The following is a 17,061-nucleotide window of genomic DNA, read 5'->3' on the forward strand; positions in this document are numbered from 1 at the left end:
TCATCTTCCTCTTCTTCCACAATAACCTTGACCTTCAAGGCAAGGTTGGGCTTCTTTGCCCTTTGAGACCGGAGCACCGTGTTATCGGCGGTCTTGTCCAAGATGCTCATTGCAACGAACTCATCCAACACTTCACTTGAGGTCATGGAGTGGAAGTCCGGTCTTTGACGAATGACGGAGGACATGGCCTTGTTGTAGGGCATCATGGCCTTGAGGAACTTGCGTTTGATCCAATTGTCATCCGTGTCCTTGCTCCCATGATCTCGGAGCGAGACCGCAAGTTTGGTTACTCTCCGAAAGAGCTCACGAGGTTCTTCATCTTCCTTCATAGCAAACCCATCGGCTTCATCTTGCACCACTTCATAGTTGGAGCGTTGAATGCTTGCACTTCCTTGATAGAGAGACACAACGCAATGCCACGCGTCTTTGGCCGTGGCGTAGGATCGAAGATGAGGGAGATCTTCGGGGAGAATTGCCTCTTGGATGATGAAGAGAGCATTCTCATTGAATTGATTATCCACGGCTTCTCGAGGGGTGAAGTTGCTTGGGTCATGTGGATAGAAACCTTCTTCAATGATTCTCCAAAGATTAGTATTCACATGCTTTAAATGACGCTTGAAGCGGTACACCCAAGAATCAAAATCCTCATTTTTCACAATCTTAGGAGGAGGACCGACATGATTTAAATGAGTAGAGGGAATCGGTCCACCATAAGTTGGAGGTTACACATGGGCAAAGATGTCGGTGCCATTTCTACCACCAGTAGAAGGACCCTTTTCACTGTTAGCTTCCCCCTTTTTGGAGGTAGCATCCGTCACCTTGTCAGTGGGATCACCCACTTTCATCGGTGAGGTAGACAGTTTAAGTCCTTCTAGAAATTTAGTAAACATGCTTTCAATCTTGGTCGTCATGGAGTTTTTCAATGTGTCTAGAGCCACATTGAATTCCTCATGAGAGACCGAGGTACCCCCATCGGCCGTAGACGAGTTAGGATTCACACCGGAGTGCTCCTCCACACCGTCTGTGGTTTTAACCATACTCTTCGAACGGTAAAGTCCTTAATAAAGAGATGAGGCTCTGATACCAATTGAAAGGATCGATATAGTTGACTAGAGGGGGGGTGAATAGGCAACTAACAATTTTTAAGCTTTTCTTTACCAATTTAAACTTTGCAACAAAATAGGTTGTCTAGATATGCAACTATGTGAGCAACCTATATGATGCAATAACAACTAGCACACAAGCAAGCAAGGGATGCAACACAAGTAAGCTTGCAAAAGTAAAGGCACGAAATAACCAAGAGTGGAGCCAGTGGAGACGAGGATGTGTTATCGAAGTTCCTTCCTTTTAAGGGGAAGTATGTCTCCGTTAGAGCGGTGTGGAGGCACAATGCTCCCCAAGAAGCCACTAGGGCCACCGTATTATCCTCACGCCCTCACATAATGCGAGATGTCGTGAATCCACTATTGGTGCCCTTGAAGGTGGCAACCGAACCTTTACAAACAAGGTTGGGGCAATCTCCACAACTTAATTGGAGGCTCCCAACGACACCACGAAGCTTCACCACAATGTACTATGGCTCCGAGGTGACCTCAACCGTCTAGGGTGCTCAAACACCCAAGAGTAACAAGATCCGCTAGGGATTAGTGGGGGGAATCAAATTTCTCTTGGTGGAAGTGTAGATCGGGCCCTTCTCAACCAATCCCGAGCAAATCAACAAGTTTGATTGGCTAGGGAGAGAGATCGGGTGAAAATGGAGCTTGGAGCAACAATGGAGCTTTTGGGGGAAGAGATCAGTTAACTTTGGGGAAGAAGACACATTTATATAGTGGGGGAAACAATCCAACCGTTACCCCCCCCAAGCAGCCACGCACAGAGCGGTACTACCGGTTGGGCAGGGCGGTACTACCGCTGAACAAGCGGTACTACCGTTCCCTCCCAGCGGTACTGCCGCGTTCACGAGGGTTGCAGGGTCCTGGGCCCAGAGCGGTACTACCGCGGAAGTACGGGCGGTACTACCGCTTGGAGCGGTACTACCGCCACTACTGTCGTTACTAGTACCGTAAAACCCGACACGAAAAACCGAGGTCTCGAGTCGAGGCGGTAGTAGCCCGGAACCACTACGGTACTACGGCCGAAGACAGCAAGCGGTACTACCGCTCGGGGAGCGGTACTACCGCTTGACGTGCTTCGATGGTACTATCGCTGAGGACCGCGGTACTACCGCTGGGACAGGTCAAGGCAGGCAAGGAGGGGAAAGGAAGCTCCAATGAAGCGGAAAGGTACATTGGGTGTGATAAGGATGTGTACATGTTGATTCCACCCTAGCCTTACCAAAGCGGATCCCCTCTTGATAGTACGGTGACTCCTACGAAACTAGTCCACCAACAGAGAAACGAAGGAGCTACACCGTCTTGAATAAAACACAGGGGGGAGGAAATCGTGTCGTGCCAAAGGATGAATCTCTGAAAAGCTCAACGCACACGATTAGTCCGCAAAAGCATTGTCATCAATCACCAAAACACCTTGGGGATAAATATGCCTTTACACCACCCCCTGCGCTCTCGGCCGCCACTAGCTATATCCCAGCGCCGCCCGCCGCCCTTCACCGGTAGATAGCCATTCCACGCCGGAAAAATAGCAGAGGTTCCCCGCGGCAGCCCCTCCGACAGCAGCTGGGCGTTTTCGGCCGTGGAGGGGCAGTTTAGCGGTGGGTGCATGCCCACCGGACGCAAGGTGTTCGGCGATTTGCCTGCCTCGGCGATGGACTCGGATGACGAGGAAGCGCTCGCCGCGCTGCTGGAGGAGGAAGCCGAGGCCGACGTCCAAGAAGAAGAGCATCTCATGGTGCTCGCCGCCCTCGCCCAGCTGTTGTCCGGTACCCCGCTCAGACCTGGTCGAAAGATCAAATGTGGGAGATCATGACCTGCTGTGTCATCTTGCACAACATGATCATTGAGAGCGAGCAGGAAGAGCCAGTGTTTGACACTGAATCATACCACAGGCAGGGTCCTCTTGCCCAAGTTGATCACCAGCTACCAGCAACCTGGACTGCCTACCTCAGTATGCGTCAGGAGATCCGAGACCCACATGTGCATCATCAACTGCAGCAAGATCTGATAGAGCACCTATGGAGGCTCAAGGGCGACGCCGGGCGCGACATGTGATGAAATATGAGTTTTTATTTGTTGAACTATATAATTTGCATTGAACTATTTGTTGAAGTATTTGATTTTTCTGTGATGAAATATATGATAAAAAATATTTATGTTGATAATTGAACGTCGAGCCACGGCGAACGACGTCGAATATGGGCCTATTCCCGCCCATATGGGCTTTATATTCGCCGAAAAGTGGGCCAACGTCGGCGTCTGGGGCCGAGCTGGGGGCGACGACTGAGCGCAAAACTGCCCCAGTGCCGAATGTATCGCCGGCTCGCCCCCAGGGGCCGATTTTTAGGCGTCCTGGGGTGGGGGGCAACGGCTGGAGATGCTCTTAGAGCCTACCGCCAGGGTCGGCGACGGTATGTCCCTTTGCCACGTGTCAGTGGTTGTTAACGGCTAGACGCCGTCAAGGCACCTACCGATAGGGAGGGCGGCGGTAGCCTGTATAAAGCTACCGCGAGGGTCTGCAGCGGTAGCAAAAGGGTCAAATCTAAAAAAAACATACCAGGGTCAGATCCTGATAAACTACGTCAAAAGGGTCAAAACACGAAATTTAGCCTCCTCTTGCAGAAGAATAACGATGAGGTGTTGCCCATGTGCCGAATTTGACCACACGAACAATGCGAACGAATGAATGCTGTAATAAGAGTGTTATAAGATAATGCCGTGGATCTGTACTGCCGTAGATCACAAACAACGTGAACGAGCGCCGTGTGCAGACTGTTAATGTCACTAAGATAATGTCATGGATCTCTGCACTGTAGTACTAGCAGCGGCAGTAGTACGCCGGACGCTACCGGGTCCACTCTGTCGAAATCAACAGGAGGATCTCAGTTCTCACTGCACCGCACCACGCCCCAGATTGGATTAGCGTAGAGCAGAGTAGATCTCCAACAAAAAAATTAACAACCTCTTCTCTCTCTGGAGACTGGAGCATTCCCCTCTTCGTTCCCACCCCAGGTCTCCAAACCCACATCAATGCGCCCCAGCCGCACCATTTGTCGCCACCCTCTCCTCTCCGCCCCTTCTTTGTCCCCGGCTGCAGCCGCCCGGTCTCTCTCGCCTTCTTCTCCTTCTCCCCCACCGCAGTCGCCGGCCCATTGTTTCTTGGACTCTCCGCTGCTTCCTTTCTCCTTCGCCTTGCTCCCGCTACTCACCCCCCATTGCTAGAGCTCGAGCCCCGGGAGTCCTGAGAAACCTCTAGCCTCTGCGCCTTCACATTCCCTCGCCAATTGCAATGGTGGCGTTTTCTTGCTCCATCTCGTGCCCGGGGCGTTGATTAAGGAGAGGCAAAACTGCGGAGTGGCGGTTACCTGGCCTGGGGGTGTGCTGCTCGTGCGTGCGTGCGTGCTCCCCGGATTTGGACGCAGGGGAGTCAGATCCGTTCCTCCCTCCAAGGATCCATGGGTTCCGTCAAGCTCGGCTCCAAGCCGGACGCCTTCACCAGGCGAGGCCAAGCGTGGTATGCTCCATGCTCTGCTCCTTCCTTTTTTTTACCAGCCACGGTTTGCCATTTCCTTCAGTTCTTTCAGACTTCTGCTGCCATGCATGTAATGTGTGCGATTTGGAAGCTTCGTGGCTGGCATTAAACAATTGGGGGCGCTTGTCCTGTTCCTGGCTCCCTGCTGCTAGTTTACTAAATATACATAGTCAGAAAATTAGAAAAAGGCAGAAATAGAATGTGTTTCAAATGGGGATTTGGGGGCACATGACATGACATGAACTCCAGGATCTTTCTTCCTTGCTCAATTTTCTGGCATGGCGATTTGTGTGATTTGGCCTGGTCCGCACCCACATTGCTACTACTACTTCCTGTCCTTGTTGTGCTTCTTGAACCGCTAGGGTTTTTGTTTCCCCCTTTCGCTTTCATGTACAGGACCACTTCCATGAAGCACCAAGGTTTGGTGAGGCTGAAATGCCAGATAGTGCAGGTGTCCCCTTCCAGTACTTCAGGGTGAATATTTTAGAGTATAGCCTATAGCAAGTCTGACCTTCTTGCTCTTTTATAGCTTCTGTAGAAGCAATGCCGGTCTGTCTATAGATTCTGTTTGTTTAAAGAGATGGTCAGGATATGAAACAATGCCTTATCAGTTCTCTCTTTAGCATCTAGTTAAACATGGAAGGTGTTCTTTTCCACTACCACTACTATTTTCTAACCCATCACCTCACTTGCTTAACTAAAACTCTGCAAGCCAGAATATATGTGGTTAGTGATTCACTGATGACCATCTTCTTGTGGGCCTTGCAGGTTCTGCACAACTGGGCTTCCCAGCGATGTTGTCGTTCAGGTTGGGGAGATGTCTTTCCACCTCCACAAGGTAATTTGCTTTTCAATCTAGTATAGTATGGCAGCCCACTGTAAATTTGTGATGATAAGAAGTAAGATAAGATGTTGTAGCTTAGCAAGAAATTGTGATGATAAGAAGCAAGATATTCTGTTGAAAGAAAGAGCACTTACAAACTACTTCCTCTCGCTATTTGCCTTCAATATGTGAGGTTGATATTTACTGGCTGTCCTTTTGTTCTAAGTGGTCCTTATCTCCTTGCAGTTCCCTCTGCTTTCAAAGAGTGCCATCTTGGGAAGGTTGATTGAGGAGAATTCAGACCAAGACGAATGTACCATCAAACTATCCGACATCCCTGGAGGTGCAAAATCATTCGAGTTAGTGGCAAGGTTCTGTTATGGTTTGAAGATAGAGCTCTCTCCAGCAAATATTGTCCACCTTCGATGCGCCGCTGAATATCTCGAGATGACAGAAGAAATAGCTCAGGATAACCTCATCCACCAGGCAGAAATGTTCTTTAACCAAGTAGTTCTCCGCAGCTGGAAAGATTCCCTGGAAGCACTCAAGACATGTGATGTCCTTCTCCCTCATGCCGAAGACCTTCACATTGCGAAGAGGTGCGTCGAATCGTTGGCCGCCAAGGCTAGCATAGATCCAGACCTCTTTGGCTGGCCAGTATCAGAGCACGGTGCGATGCATAGCCCCGGGGGCAGTGTATTGTGGAATGGTATTAGCACGGGCGCAAAGCTCGGGAACTTCAGCTCAGATTGGTGGTATGGTGATGCTTCATCATTGAGCTTCCCTACATACAAGAGGCTTATCTCCACTATGGAGTCAAGAGGTGCCAAGGAGGAGATTGTCGCTGGTTCGCTCACATACTATGCCAAGAAGTGTCTCCCAGGACTGAATAGGCGTCAAAGCATGGGACCGGTGCCCCTGACTTCTGCTGCTGCTACCCTATCTGAGGAGGAACAGAGGCATTTGCTTGAGGACATTGACAGGATGCTGCCTCTTCAGAGAGGCCTGATATCCACAAATGTTTTGCTCTGGCTGCTTCGAACTGCCATGATTCTGAAAGTCAACCGTGCTTGCATTTCCAATTTGGAGAAAAGGGTCGGCATGCAATTAGATGAAGCCACACTGGAGGATCTACTGCTACCTAACTTCTCGTACACAATGGACACACTCTACAATGTCGAATGTGTGCGCAGGATCCTTGATCACTTCTTGGCAATGGACCAGACCATGGGTGGTGGCTCCCCGTGCTTGGATGATGTGATGGGTTCTCCTTCACTGGCGCCGATCACCGCTGTCGCTAAGCTGATTGATGGCTACCTTGCAGAGATTGCACCAGATATCAACCTGAAGCCACCGAAATTTGAATCTCTTGCAACTGCTTTGCCTGAATATGCCCGGCCTCTAGACGATGGACTTTACCGCGCCATTGATGTATACTTGAAGGTAAACTTTTGAGTCTGTTTTTTATCTGAAAATAGTTGACATGCAGTTTCTTCATCTCCTGTTTAAAGGAACCAGGGCATGTTTGGTTGCCATCCACACTTTCGTGCCACAAGTGTGGCAAAATGTGGCAAGCGTTTGGTTGCAGCCACAGTTATGGCATGTCACACTTGCTTAGTCACATACCCAACTTGTCATAGGCTCGGTTGCTAGCCAACTTCTAAAGCCAACCAAACATGCCCCCTAGTGTTGTAATTTCTAAAATTGATACTTCCTCCAAAGGCAAGGTGAGACTAGTATCCATATGTTTAAGTTTTTGTGCTAAGAAATGTAGACGCATTTGCATTTATTTTCACACACACATTGTTAATGCTGTTTATTTTTTCCATAATCATCACATCGTCACTCTTGTTCTTAATCAGTGACACTAGTGTTCGTAATCATCACATCTTCAGTTTAAGTTCTTGCCCGAGAATTGAAGACACATTTGCCACTTCACTTATGAAAATTTGAACTTCACCATTGCTGATGCTGTTCAGTCTTGTTCTGCAATGCTGACAGGCGCATTCTTGTCTGCCGGAATCCGAGCGCGAGCATCTCTGCCGGCTGATCGACTGCCAGAAGCTGTCCCTGGAGGCATGCACCCACGCCGCGCAGAACGAGCGCCTGCCGCTGCGTGTGGTGGTGCAGGTCCTCTTCTTCGAGCAGCTCCAGCTGCGGACATCCATCGCCGGGTGCCTGATGGTCTCCGACAACCTGGAAGGATCCTCACGCCCCCTCCACGGCAGTGGCACCATCGCGACGTCCGGCGAAGCCGGTGCCCGCTGGGTCACGTCGGCGGCGGTGAGGGAGAACCAGGCGCTCAGGGCCGGCATGGACAGCATGCGGCTGCGGCTGGCGGAGCTGGAGAGGGAGTGCTCCGGCATGCGGCAGGACATCCGGAAGTTCGGTGGCGCCCCGGGGAAGGACGGCTGGGCGGCGCGGGTCCAGCGGATGTTCAGCCTGAAGATGAAGCTGCAGATGTGCAGCACCGAGGAGGGGAAGATGAGCGACCGGCACAGGACTGCCAGCGCCAAGCTGGAGAAGCTGCAGGCCAAGGTGTCCAGTCACAAGAAGCACCTCACCATTGATGCATGAGCTCTGAAGCTTTTACCCTGGCCTGGAACTCCTTTTGGCTTGCATGGTTTTCCTGCAGAAAGCTTCAGGGCTGATAGTGCAGTGGCAAGACTTCTTCAGGTGAAACTGTCACTGATGACTTCTGAACCCATTGTGATGTTTTGGGTGGTACTAGCAGAGCAGATGGAACCAGCAATGTAATGTTGTAGTAGTAGTAACTAAGAACTGGAGCAGAGTGACTGAGGCGCGGGTTTCGCCGGAAATGGTTCGATTTCAGGCATTCGAAAACACCCTTTCGGTTGCCATGATTTTGCTAGAGAGTTGCACTACCCTACCCCTGCTGCATCTCTAGCTAAAGAGTCGACTTGTTCATGAGTCAAGTAGGTGTCTCGCTGAAGTAGCAGCAGTTGTAAAGCAGTGATCAGCTGTGAGTGTATTTTAGGGAAAGTCTTCAAAGCCCTGCCCAAATGCTCTGTGGATTTATTACATTGCTCAGCTTGTGAAGTACTTGGTGTATGCTGGAATTCAACTCGGCTTTCTGTTTTTGTCTGCTCCTGAAATCAATTTCTCGTTGCCTTCTCCCAGAATAGCATAGTTTTAGCGTGGGATGACCATCTTGTGGCTCATGGCGTCGATGGAGAACCATCACAGCCGAACGGGAGTTTGCACAAGGGTGTTTATGAAGGGATTAGGTATAGGAAGTAGATTTTTACTCTCATTCCCTTGTTTGGTGTATGATGAGAATTGGCCTGGGATAAAACTCTGCTCGCAAATTAACAGGATACCCTGGAATGAAATCCGTGAGAATTGGCTTCTTCAACTCCCATTCCCCTTCCCACTTCCACTCCCTGTAATCAAATAGTGGACTTTTAATCTCCTCACCCCCTCAACTCCCATTCCCCATCTCTAATTCCCTTGAACCAATCACGTTGTCAGAGTTGTGAAAAACAAAGATGTTAGTTTTTCGAAGCAATATATGTTTTTTAGTTGGCGAACAAATATATTTTTCTACGATGTTTGTCAGAGGGGCAAGATTTATTCATCTTTGATAGAAGTACTCAAATGCGTTTGCTAACCGGAACTTGAAATTCTTTTGAGCGTCAATCATTTTCCGTTCCGCGCGAGGCCAAAGGTGCAGTCTGCGCGGATGGTGTGAGGAACGTCGACCACGACAAGGCCGAGCCGTGCACGAGTAGGAACCACTGATAGCGAGTCCGGAAAGGTGCTGGCGGGAGGGGGGGGTGCCAGAGTTCATGTAGTTGGTAGGGGTAGGGGGGTCTTAGAGAGATGGTCACGGTGGCTTCAAAGCAACAACGGTAGGGAAGATTGAAGGGAGGGCGGGGTGGCACGTGGCAGCCCCCGCCGACCGTGGGAGGCGAAGGGAGGCGGTTGAGGTGGGGTGGGTAGGCGATTGCATAAGGAAGAAGAAGACGAGGTTGAAGATGAACAGTGCATGGTATGTCTTCGGCCGTTGGATGAAAATCTAGCGGCCCCTAACGGAAGTAGCGGACGCAGATGAATTTTTCAGGTGCCTGATGTATAGGCACTCCCATACTCAAAACCTTACTTCACCCTTCTTGCCTTACGCGCCACAACCACCTTCATCCTCCCTATTTTTGTTTCCACCATCGGATTAATCACTTTCTCAAAACTCTCCTGACTCTGTGAAAACCACCATCATAACCTCTAACTCGTCATCGCCTAATCTTTGCCTCACTACTAGCTTCAACTCGAGGTGAATCTTGTCTCGCCAGTGCACCGGATATGAAGCCGAAAGAGGAAGATACCAAAATTATGTTTTTGCCCTTTTGGGGTTGAGGTGCATTATTTAGGATTTTTTAGGGGTTTGATTGGCCAATAGTTAGAATTGTATAGACTTGGAGATCTTCACCCAACGGTCTAGATCCATCCCTCTTTATATAAATACCCCAAATCAAAACCCTAATTTCGTCCTACCCGCCTTACCCACAACCGCCGCCTTCTTCCTCCTTCGTTTCGGCAGCCTCCTCATCGAATCAACCGCTTCCCACCTTACTCACGCCCACCACCTTCACCGTCCACGGCTCCGGTGACCTCCACCCCCAGATCATGAGCTTTCGCTAAAACTCCCCCGACTCCGGTAAGCCCTTTTGCCCTAACCGCCAACTCGTAGATCTTCATCCATGGACCCGGATCCGCCCCTCTTCATACAAACACCCAAAAAAAGACCCTAATAACTTCGTCTTTCTCGCCTTACCTGCGACCGCCGCCTCCATCCTCGGGTCAGACGTTCTATCCAAACTCCCCGTGCTCCGGAACCCCTCCACCCTAACATCTAACTTGTCGTCGAGGCGACTCTCATCCCTACCGCCGCCGCCGTTTCCACCACCGCCGGATTCGGAGAAGAAAGGAAGAGGAGCACAAATTTATTGTAGTAGACAGAAATTCCATGAAGTGCCCAGTTCGGAAATCAATAATGTTCTTCCGATTATGATGATTACTGGCCGGGCCAGCTGTCCGAAACGCTCCCCCCCGTCTTCTCTCTCCTCTTGCCCGGCACGCTCTCCAACCCAAAGCCAGACCGGTCCTCCGCTCCTCCCACCCCCCAACCGCTAACCCTACCCGCCGGCGGCGCGGCGGAGATCCGACTCCGGGAGGGCGCCCGATCCCCCGCGAGCCAGCCATGCCGCACGCGCGCTCCGATCTGGTGAGCTCTCGCTCCCGCTCTCTCTCCCGTCGTCAGATCCGCCTCACCTGCCCGGGCGCGTCGACGCCGCCGCGAGGCGGGCTTGAGGCCCCTCGTCTCGCCGTCGGCGATCTGCCTCTACTGGGCCCCCGGAATTTTGTCTCTTTCGCCCGTGCGCGGCCGTTTGGGGGGTGTGGATTACAGCGTGGTTTTGGCGTTTATGGCGATAGCGCCCGCTGGTAGCGTGTGAGCTAGGCGAGGGTAGGGAGAGCTTTTGGGATTGCTCCCGTAGACGTGCCGGTGGTCGATTCCTAGAGATCGTCCTGAAATTTGCGAGTTCTGTTGCATAGAATGGTGAATTTCGTGTTGAGCGGAAGGGTCGCCGCGGCGGGTTTTTGTTCTGAACTTGAGAAATATGCTGTTCTTAGTGTGACCCCTGTGCAATTTCCTTGTGAGCAGGGCTTGGATGATTCGCCGGCAGAGTCGTCGAGCTTCCGCAGCCCCAGTTCTTTCCCCAGAACAAAGCGTACAAAGTGGTCTGACAGGGAACCGCTTGATTGTTCCGCCTCGGCTTGCAGTGGTGCACGCGTGAACATGCTTGACCGGTACAACCTTCCGTTGATCCTCTCTGTTTGTTTCGTCACATTGTTATTTCCTTCCCTTTTTTACTTAATTAAAGCTGGAGCTGATCGCTGGCTCTGATTGACCAGGTGTTCGGAGAGGCGTCAGATGGCTTCCTGTAGCGGCGACCAACCACAGAGCTCAGGCATGTTTGTTGCCACGCAGGGGAATGTTTGTCCTGTCAATAACGGCGGTGGGATCTATTCGCAGTCTGGCATGGGCTATTCAAATGGTCAAAATGGGACATATGGTGCATATCCGCAACATCAGCCCTTTGAAGGCTGTATGTATGTGAATGAGCATGGCCAGATGTGTGGGCCTTACGCACCCAAGCAGCTCTATGAGGGGCTATCCAGTGGTTTCTTGCCTCAAGATCTTGCTATTTATGCTCTTGTTGGTGGGCAAATGCTCAATCCTGTAGCCTTGAGTTCTCTAGAGCAGTTCCTTTCACAATGGAATTCTGCTGGCGCGGTCACCACGCCAAATGAATCGAAGGAGAATAAGACAGTGGCTCGTACTGATAAAATGGCGCTTCCAGATGTATGCCGAGCACTTTTTACCTATGTTTCTGCACACCGGCCAGCCGCTTGTCTACCTCCCTGATTTGTTTAGCTTCTGTTCTCTCACTAGGCTCTCTCAAGCGATGAGTCATGCTGGATGTTCGAGGACAGCGATGGTAGCCGTCATGGGCCACATTCTCTTGCTGAACTTTCTTATTGGCTTCATAGCAGCTATCTCCAGGATCTTTCTATGGTAAAAAATATTCAGTAATCAAAATCATGTCTTGTAAATCCCATCCTCTTGAGTTATGTTGGTATATGCTTTATCCATTCGAGCAACAATTCATTCTTGTTACCCTGTTACTGGCTTACTGCAATGTTTCCATTAAAGTTACATAATGGCAGGTCTGCAATTATTAGAAGGCAATTACATATCTGGTCATAACTAGCCAAAGCTCAAGAATATTAGTCTGGTACATACACTATTTATGCTGCTGGTTTTGTGAAGACCTCTTGAAATTCGTTGCATTATTGGCTTGAGTGTCCTTGCACCTATGTGTTAGATTAGCACCACTTGTAAACCGTTTGGTAAATTATTTCATTTACATTTCTCTTCTCGCCTTGTCAAGTGCAAAATACTGGGTAACTCAGTGAGGTTGAATAACAAATTGATAGCACAAGCTATTTTCTGTGTACAAATGGTTAAATTCACTAAACGTCAATGCAACTTCTATCTGTAAGTTTTTGTTGTTCTCCCATGAATCAAGTTAAACAAAAAAGTTGACGTGCTGTGCTAGTGCTACTAGATCCTTTTTATAATACCATACTTACACATCTTGCGTGTAGCTGTGAACTATTTTCTTTATCTCATTATTAGTCTGCAATCTGAATGAAGTCCGTTTTTATTGTAGGTTTACCATGTTGATAGCAAATTTGGTCCATTTACACTTGTCTCATTAATTGATTGGTGGAGTGGAGGTCACACCGAGCATTCAGAAGCTTCAGAGAATGATTCTGGGTCAGCCAGTGACGTGATGGGTGACATAGTCGATGATATTAGTCATCAGCTCCATGCCGGTATAGTGAAATCAGCCCGCAAGATTTTTGTTGATGAAATTTTCAGCTGTGTGCTTCCAGAAATTATCGCCTGTAGGAAGACTGAGAAGCAACTAGCTGCAAAATCGAAACTCCTAGCTGTTAAGGTGTGTATTATTTGGCACAAAGTTTTTCTAATAAGAGCACCTCTTTGTATGGTCCTTCTTTAGTTTTTCATAATCTCCCCCTCATGGTTTTGACATTGGCAGCCTGACAGCAAGAAGGCTTCAGCATTAAAGGGCAAGGCTCATGCAAAATTTACTGATCACAAAAAAGGAAACTCATATAATACAGTACGAGCAACTTCTCCCGTGGCTGTTCAGTCAACTGCGGTGCATGCCAAATTTGCTGATATATTATCAGCAGTTTGGCAAACTCTTTATTACGAATCCATGAAGAATATCTGGGATGGGATACTGTATGATCCTGTTATGGACTACTGTGGTGCATGGATTAAGAGAAATCACCATTCAAGTCTTCCTTGTACGAGTATTCCTGGTGGGTCTGATAATGGAAACAAGCAAGAAGCTGACGGATTGAAGGTTTTGTCTCTGACACCAAGTGTATCTATTTCTTGGAGGGGGGCAATATGTCGTTCATATCCTTTCTTTCGTCATATATAACGGGTTCTTATACTTCCATGTCTTTGCAGGTAATATGTGATTCAGAAGCTATCGAGTGCGACATGGATTTCCCACCTGGATTTGGGCCAACATTGGAGTGTGCAAGCCCTGTCTCTCCGCCGTTGTTAGATATTGGTTCTTGCGATGGCAAAAATAGTTGGTGGCGTGAATCAAGTTCCACCATATATTTTGATCCCTCATCAGGAGTCCAGGTAATGCTGGCAAATGAACTATACGTGGCAGCAAAGGAAACTTTGTTTCACCATTTCAGGAAGGTTATTGCAGAGGAGATAACAAACTGGTTGGGCTTTGGACTTGAAGACATCACTGATCAAGTGAGATAACAATGATAAATAATTTCTCTTATGACTACTGAGATTTTGAAATTTACATGATTCATGTTGGACATGTGTATTGCAGGAACTAATTCGTACTCCTGTTCATGCACCGGACTCGCCTAGTTCTGCTGGAATGGACATTCATGAAACACCCCCCATTCCTTCTGAAATGGCTCAAGATAAATTATTGGATATTGCTAAAATGACTACAGATGCAATAACCAGTCCGGCTGAAATGGCTCTAGATGCAATAACCAGTCCGGCTGAAATGGCTCTAGATGCAATAACCAGTCCGGCTGAAATGGTTCTAGATGCAATAACCAGTCCGGCTGAAATGGCTGTAGATGAAGTGTTGGTTACAGCTGAAATAGCTACTGATACTGTACCCATTCCTGCTGACATGGTGGCAGGCGCAACATCATCTGTATCTGATGTGGCAACAGATAAAATGCTCACTTCTCATGGTAAACGACCATTCTTCTATTGCATTTTGTCTTACCTGAGCTTGGTTACATTATTTTAACCCCTTTAATTTGCATGCAGTGGAGCATCAATCCCCTTCTTCATCTTATGCTAGTATATTTGAAAAGCTGGATGTATCCGAGGCAGCTGAATTGGATGAGAGTTTTGATGAGGTGCCTCCTGGTATGGAGACTGGCTCAGCTTCTGTGCTGGTCATGGACAAAAACAAATACCGACCTTCAAAACCAACCAACTCTATGCCCGGAATTTCTAGATACATTACCGTGGCTATCTGCAGGCAGACACTGCATAAGAATGTTATAGAAGAGTGGGCATCTCTCCTGTCAGATACTATCAGTGAGTGCCTTGATTCATGGTATACCAAGCAGACTGTTGTGCCTAAAAACATCGACGAATCATTGAGACCTAATAAAGAATATGCGTACTACAGAAAGAGAAAGTTAAGGAACAGCTGTGAAGCAGTGTCATCCAAAAAAGCAGTGAGAACTCCAACGGATGAGCAGCTTTCCAAGCCTCTACGTGAGCTTGTTGAGCGCAAGGTTCATCTTAAAAATGTCCAGGAACCAAGGAAGGCCGGGAAGTCGAAAAAGTCCTCCAAGAGTCGTACCAAAACTCTTGATAATGTTGTAAACACTTTGAATATCGAACAAGGCTTGAAGCGGCTTTCCAATGATGTGCCAAAGACCTCCATGAGTCGTACCAAAACTCTTGATAATGCTGTAAACCCTTTGAACATTGAACAAGGCTTGAAGCGGCTTCCCAATGATGTGCCAAAGGCCTCCAAGAGTCGTACCAAAACTCTTGATAATGCTGTAAACCCTTTGAATATCAAACAAGGCTTGAAGCGGCTTTCTAATGGTGTGCCAAAGGCCTCCAAGAGTCGTACCAAAACTCTTGATAATGCTGTAAACCCTTTGAATATTGAACAAGGCTTGGAGCGGCTTTCCAGTGATGTGCCAAAGATCTCCAAGAGTCGTACCAAAACTCCTGATAATGTTGTAAGCCCTTTGAATATCGAACAGGACTTGAAGCGGCTTTCCAATGATGTGCCAAAGAGTAAGCATTTTAGTCTTGTTTGCTTCATCCCCTGTAAATTTGCATAGATTTATCACATGCATCATCTTTCTTTTCTAGGACAAAGGACTTCTCATCTTACTAGGATGCCTCTGGTTGATAACGAGGTTCCTTTTGAGAACGTTAGTGTGCCCACAAAGCTTGCAAAGAAAAGAAAGAATAAGAACATGTCTACTGACTCCAGTCAGAAGGCAAAACCATTGATTTTGTGTCCAGAGTCAGATGGTTGTGCAAGAGCTTCCTCCAATGGGTGGGAGTGGCGTAATTGGGCACGCACCGCCACTCCATCAGAAAGGACTCGTGTGAGAGGGTACCGCGTTCGGAGTATTCTTTCAACTTCAGCTAATAATGTGTGGAAAAACCCACAAGTTAAAGGTACATCTGCGCGAACAAACCGCGTTAAGTTACGAAACCTGTTAGCTGCTTCTGAAGGCACCGAGCTACTGAAAATTACCCAATCGAAGGTAAAATAAATCATTGCATGTACACAAGTTTCTCTTGCCATGACAGTTTGAATGACCACTGACTCTTACCTTTGGCATATAGGCAAGGAAGAAGCGGTTACGTTTTCAAAGGAGCAAGATTCATGAATGGGGTCTGGTGGCCCTTGAGTCAATTGATGCAGAAGATTTCGTTATTGAATATGTTGGTGAACTGATTCGCCGGCCGGTAATTTTGTTATCTTGAATCAACAATCCCTTCATCAATGTAGTACTCCCTCTGTTCACTTTTGTAAGTCGTTTAAGACAGCTGAAATTGAACTGTTTTAGGTGCTGTCTTAAATGTCTAAAAGGTCTTATAAAAGTGTACGGAGGGAGTAGTTTTTAAGAAGCTTATTGATATATCTGTACCATACAGGTCTCAGACATACGTGAGGCTCAATATGAGAAGAGTGGAATTGGAAGCAGTTACCTTTTTCGCTTGGATGATGATTATGTGGTAGGTGTAGAAGATTATTCTTATCTGCCTTTATCTAAAATGGTGTGCTGCATACGTGTCTTTATTTCTGATATTTGCTTCTTAGACAATAGAAGAATTGGATAATGTTGAAGCAGTACAGAAAATGATGGAGCTATGTGACAATATAATAATGTAAAGCATAAATGTGATCTTTTAATGGGTTGGGGTCCTTGTGATGCTTGGTAGTCTCAAACCTTTGATTGAAATCATGTTTAATCTTTGCCAGTTTTTGTGACTGCACCTTGCGCAACTCTGTTCATTGCCTCCATTTTTTCTTAATTTACACAGGTTGATGCTACAAAGCGTGGCGGTTTAGCAAGATTTATCAACCATTCGTGTGAGGTAAACTGCTTAACAATAAACATTCAACTATGGTTTCTGTAACATGCTGAATAGCAGTCTCGTTATTTCCTTGCCAGCCGAATTGTTATACAAAAATAATTACTGTTGAGGGCCAGAAGAAGATTTTCATTTACGCAAAGAGGCGTATATATGCTGGCGAAGAATTGACGTACAATTACAAATTTCCATTGGAGGAAAATAAGATACCATGCCACTGTGGTTCCCAAAGGTAAATCGCTTAGATATTTTACATGACATCTTCTGTTTTTGGTAATTTTGCTGCTTATGAGCTTATTCCCATAGAAGTTAATGCATTTCTTTTTATAGTTTTTACTGA

At 47.8% G+C, this 17,061-nt stretch overlaps 1 protein-coding gene across 1 annotated transcript; it reads left to right on the forward strand.

The window, feature by feature from the left end:
* The first annotated feature begins 4,060 nt into the window (after window positions 1-4,060).
* On the forward strand, window positions 4,061-16,957 carry LOC123114622 (uncharacterized). The gene is made up of 18 exons (XM_044536100.1): window positions 4,061-4,626; window positions 5,413-5,482; window positions 5,714-6,910; window positions 7,469-8,038; window positions 10,500-10,709; window positions 11,148-11,293; window positions 11,399-11,849; window positions 11,940-12,062; window positions 12,721-13,011; window positions 13,114-13,446; window positions 13,557-13,862; window positions 13,948-14,329; window positions 14,409-15,404; window positions 15,483-15,886; window positions 15,969-16,091; window positions 16,281-16,361; window positions 16,671-16,724; window positions 16,802-16,957. Exons 1-18 carry the CDS (start codon window positions 4,568-4,570, stop codon window positions 16,955-16,957), a joined length of 5,952 nt encoding a protein of 1,983 aa, XP_044392035.1. The 5' UTR covers window positions 4,061-4,567.
* The last annotated feature ends 104 nt before the right edge of the window (window positions 16,958-17,061 follow it).

This window comes from Triticum aestivum, chromosome 5B (genome assembly GCF_018294505.1).
Source record: "Triticum aestivum cultivar Chinese Spring chromosome 5B, IWGSC CS RefSeq v2.1, whole genome shotgun sequence".
Classification (NCBI taxonomy): domain Eukaryota; kingdom Viridiplantae; phylum Streptophyta; class Magnoliopsida; order Poales; family Poaceae; genus Triticum; species Triticum aestivum.

Bases quoted from the DNA above. Each gene is read 5' to 3' on its own strand.
- LOC123114622 (XM_044536100.1), top strand. From the start codon at position 4,568: ATGGGTTCCGTCAAGCTCGGCTCCAAGCCGGACGCCTTCACCAGGCGA. The intron at 6,911-7,468 runs GTAAACTTTTGA...CAATGCTGACAG, and splicing joins CCATTGATGTATACTTGAAG to GCGCATTCTTGTCTGCCGGA. The intron at 15,887-15,968 runs GTAAAATAAATC...TTTGGCATATAG, and splicing joins TGAAAATTACCCAATCGAAG to GCAAGGAAGAAGCGGTTACG.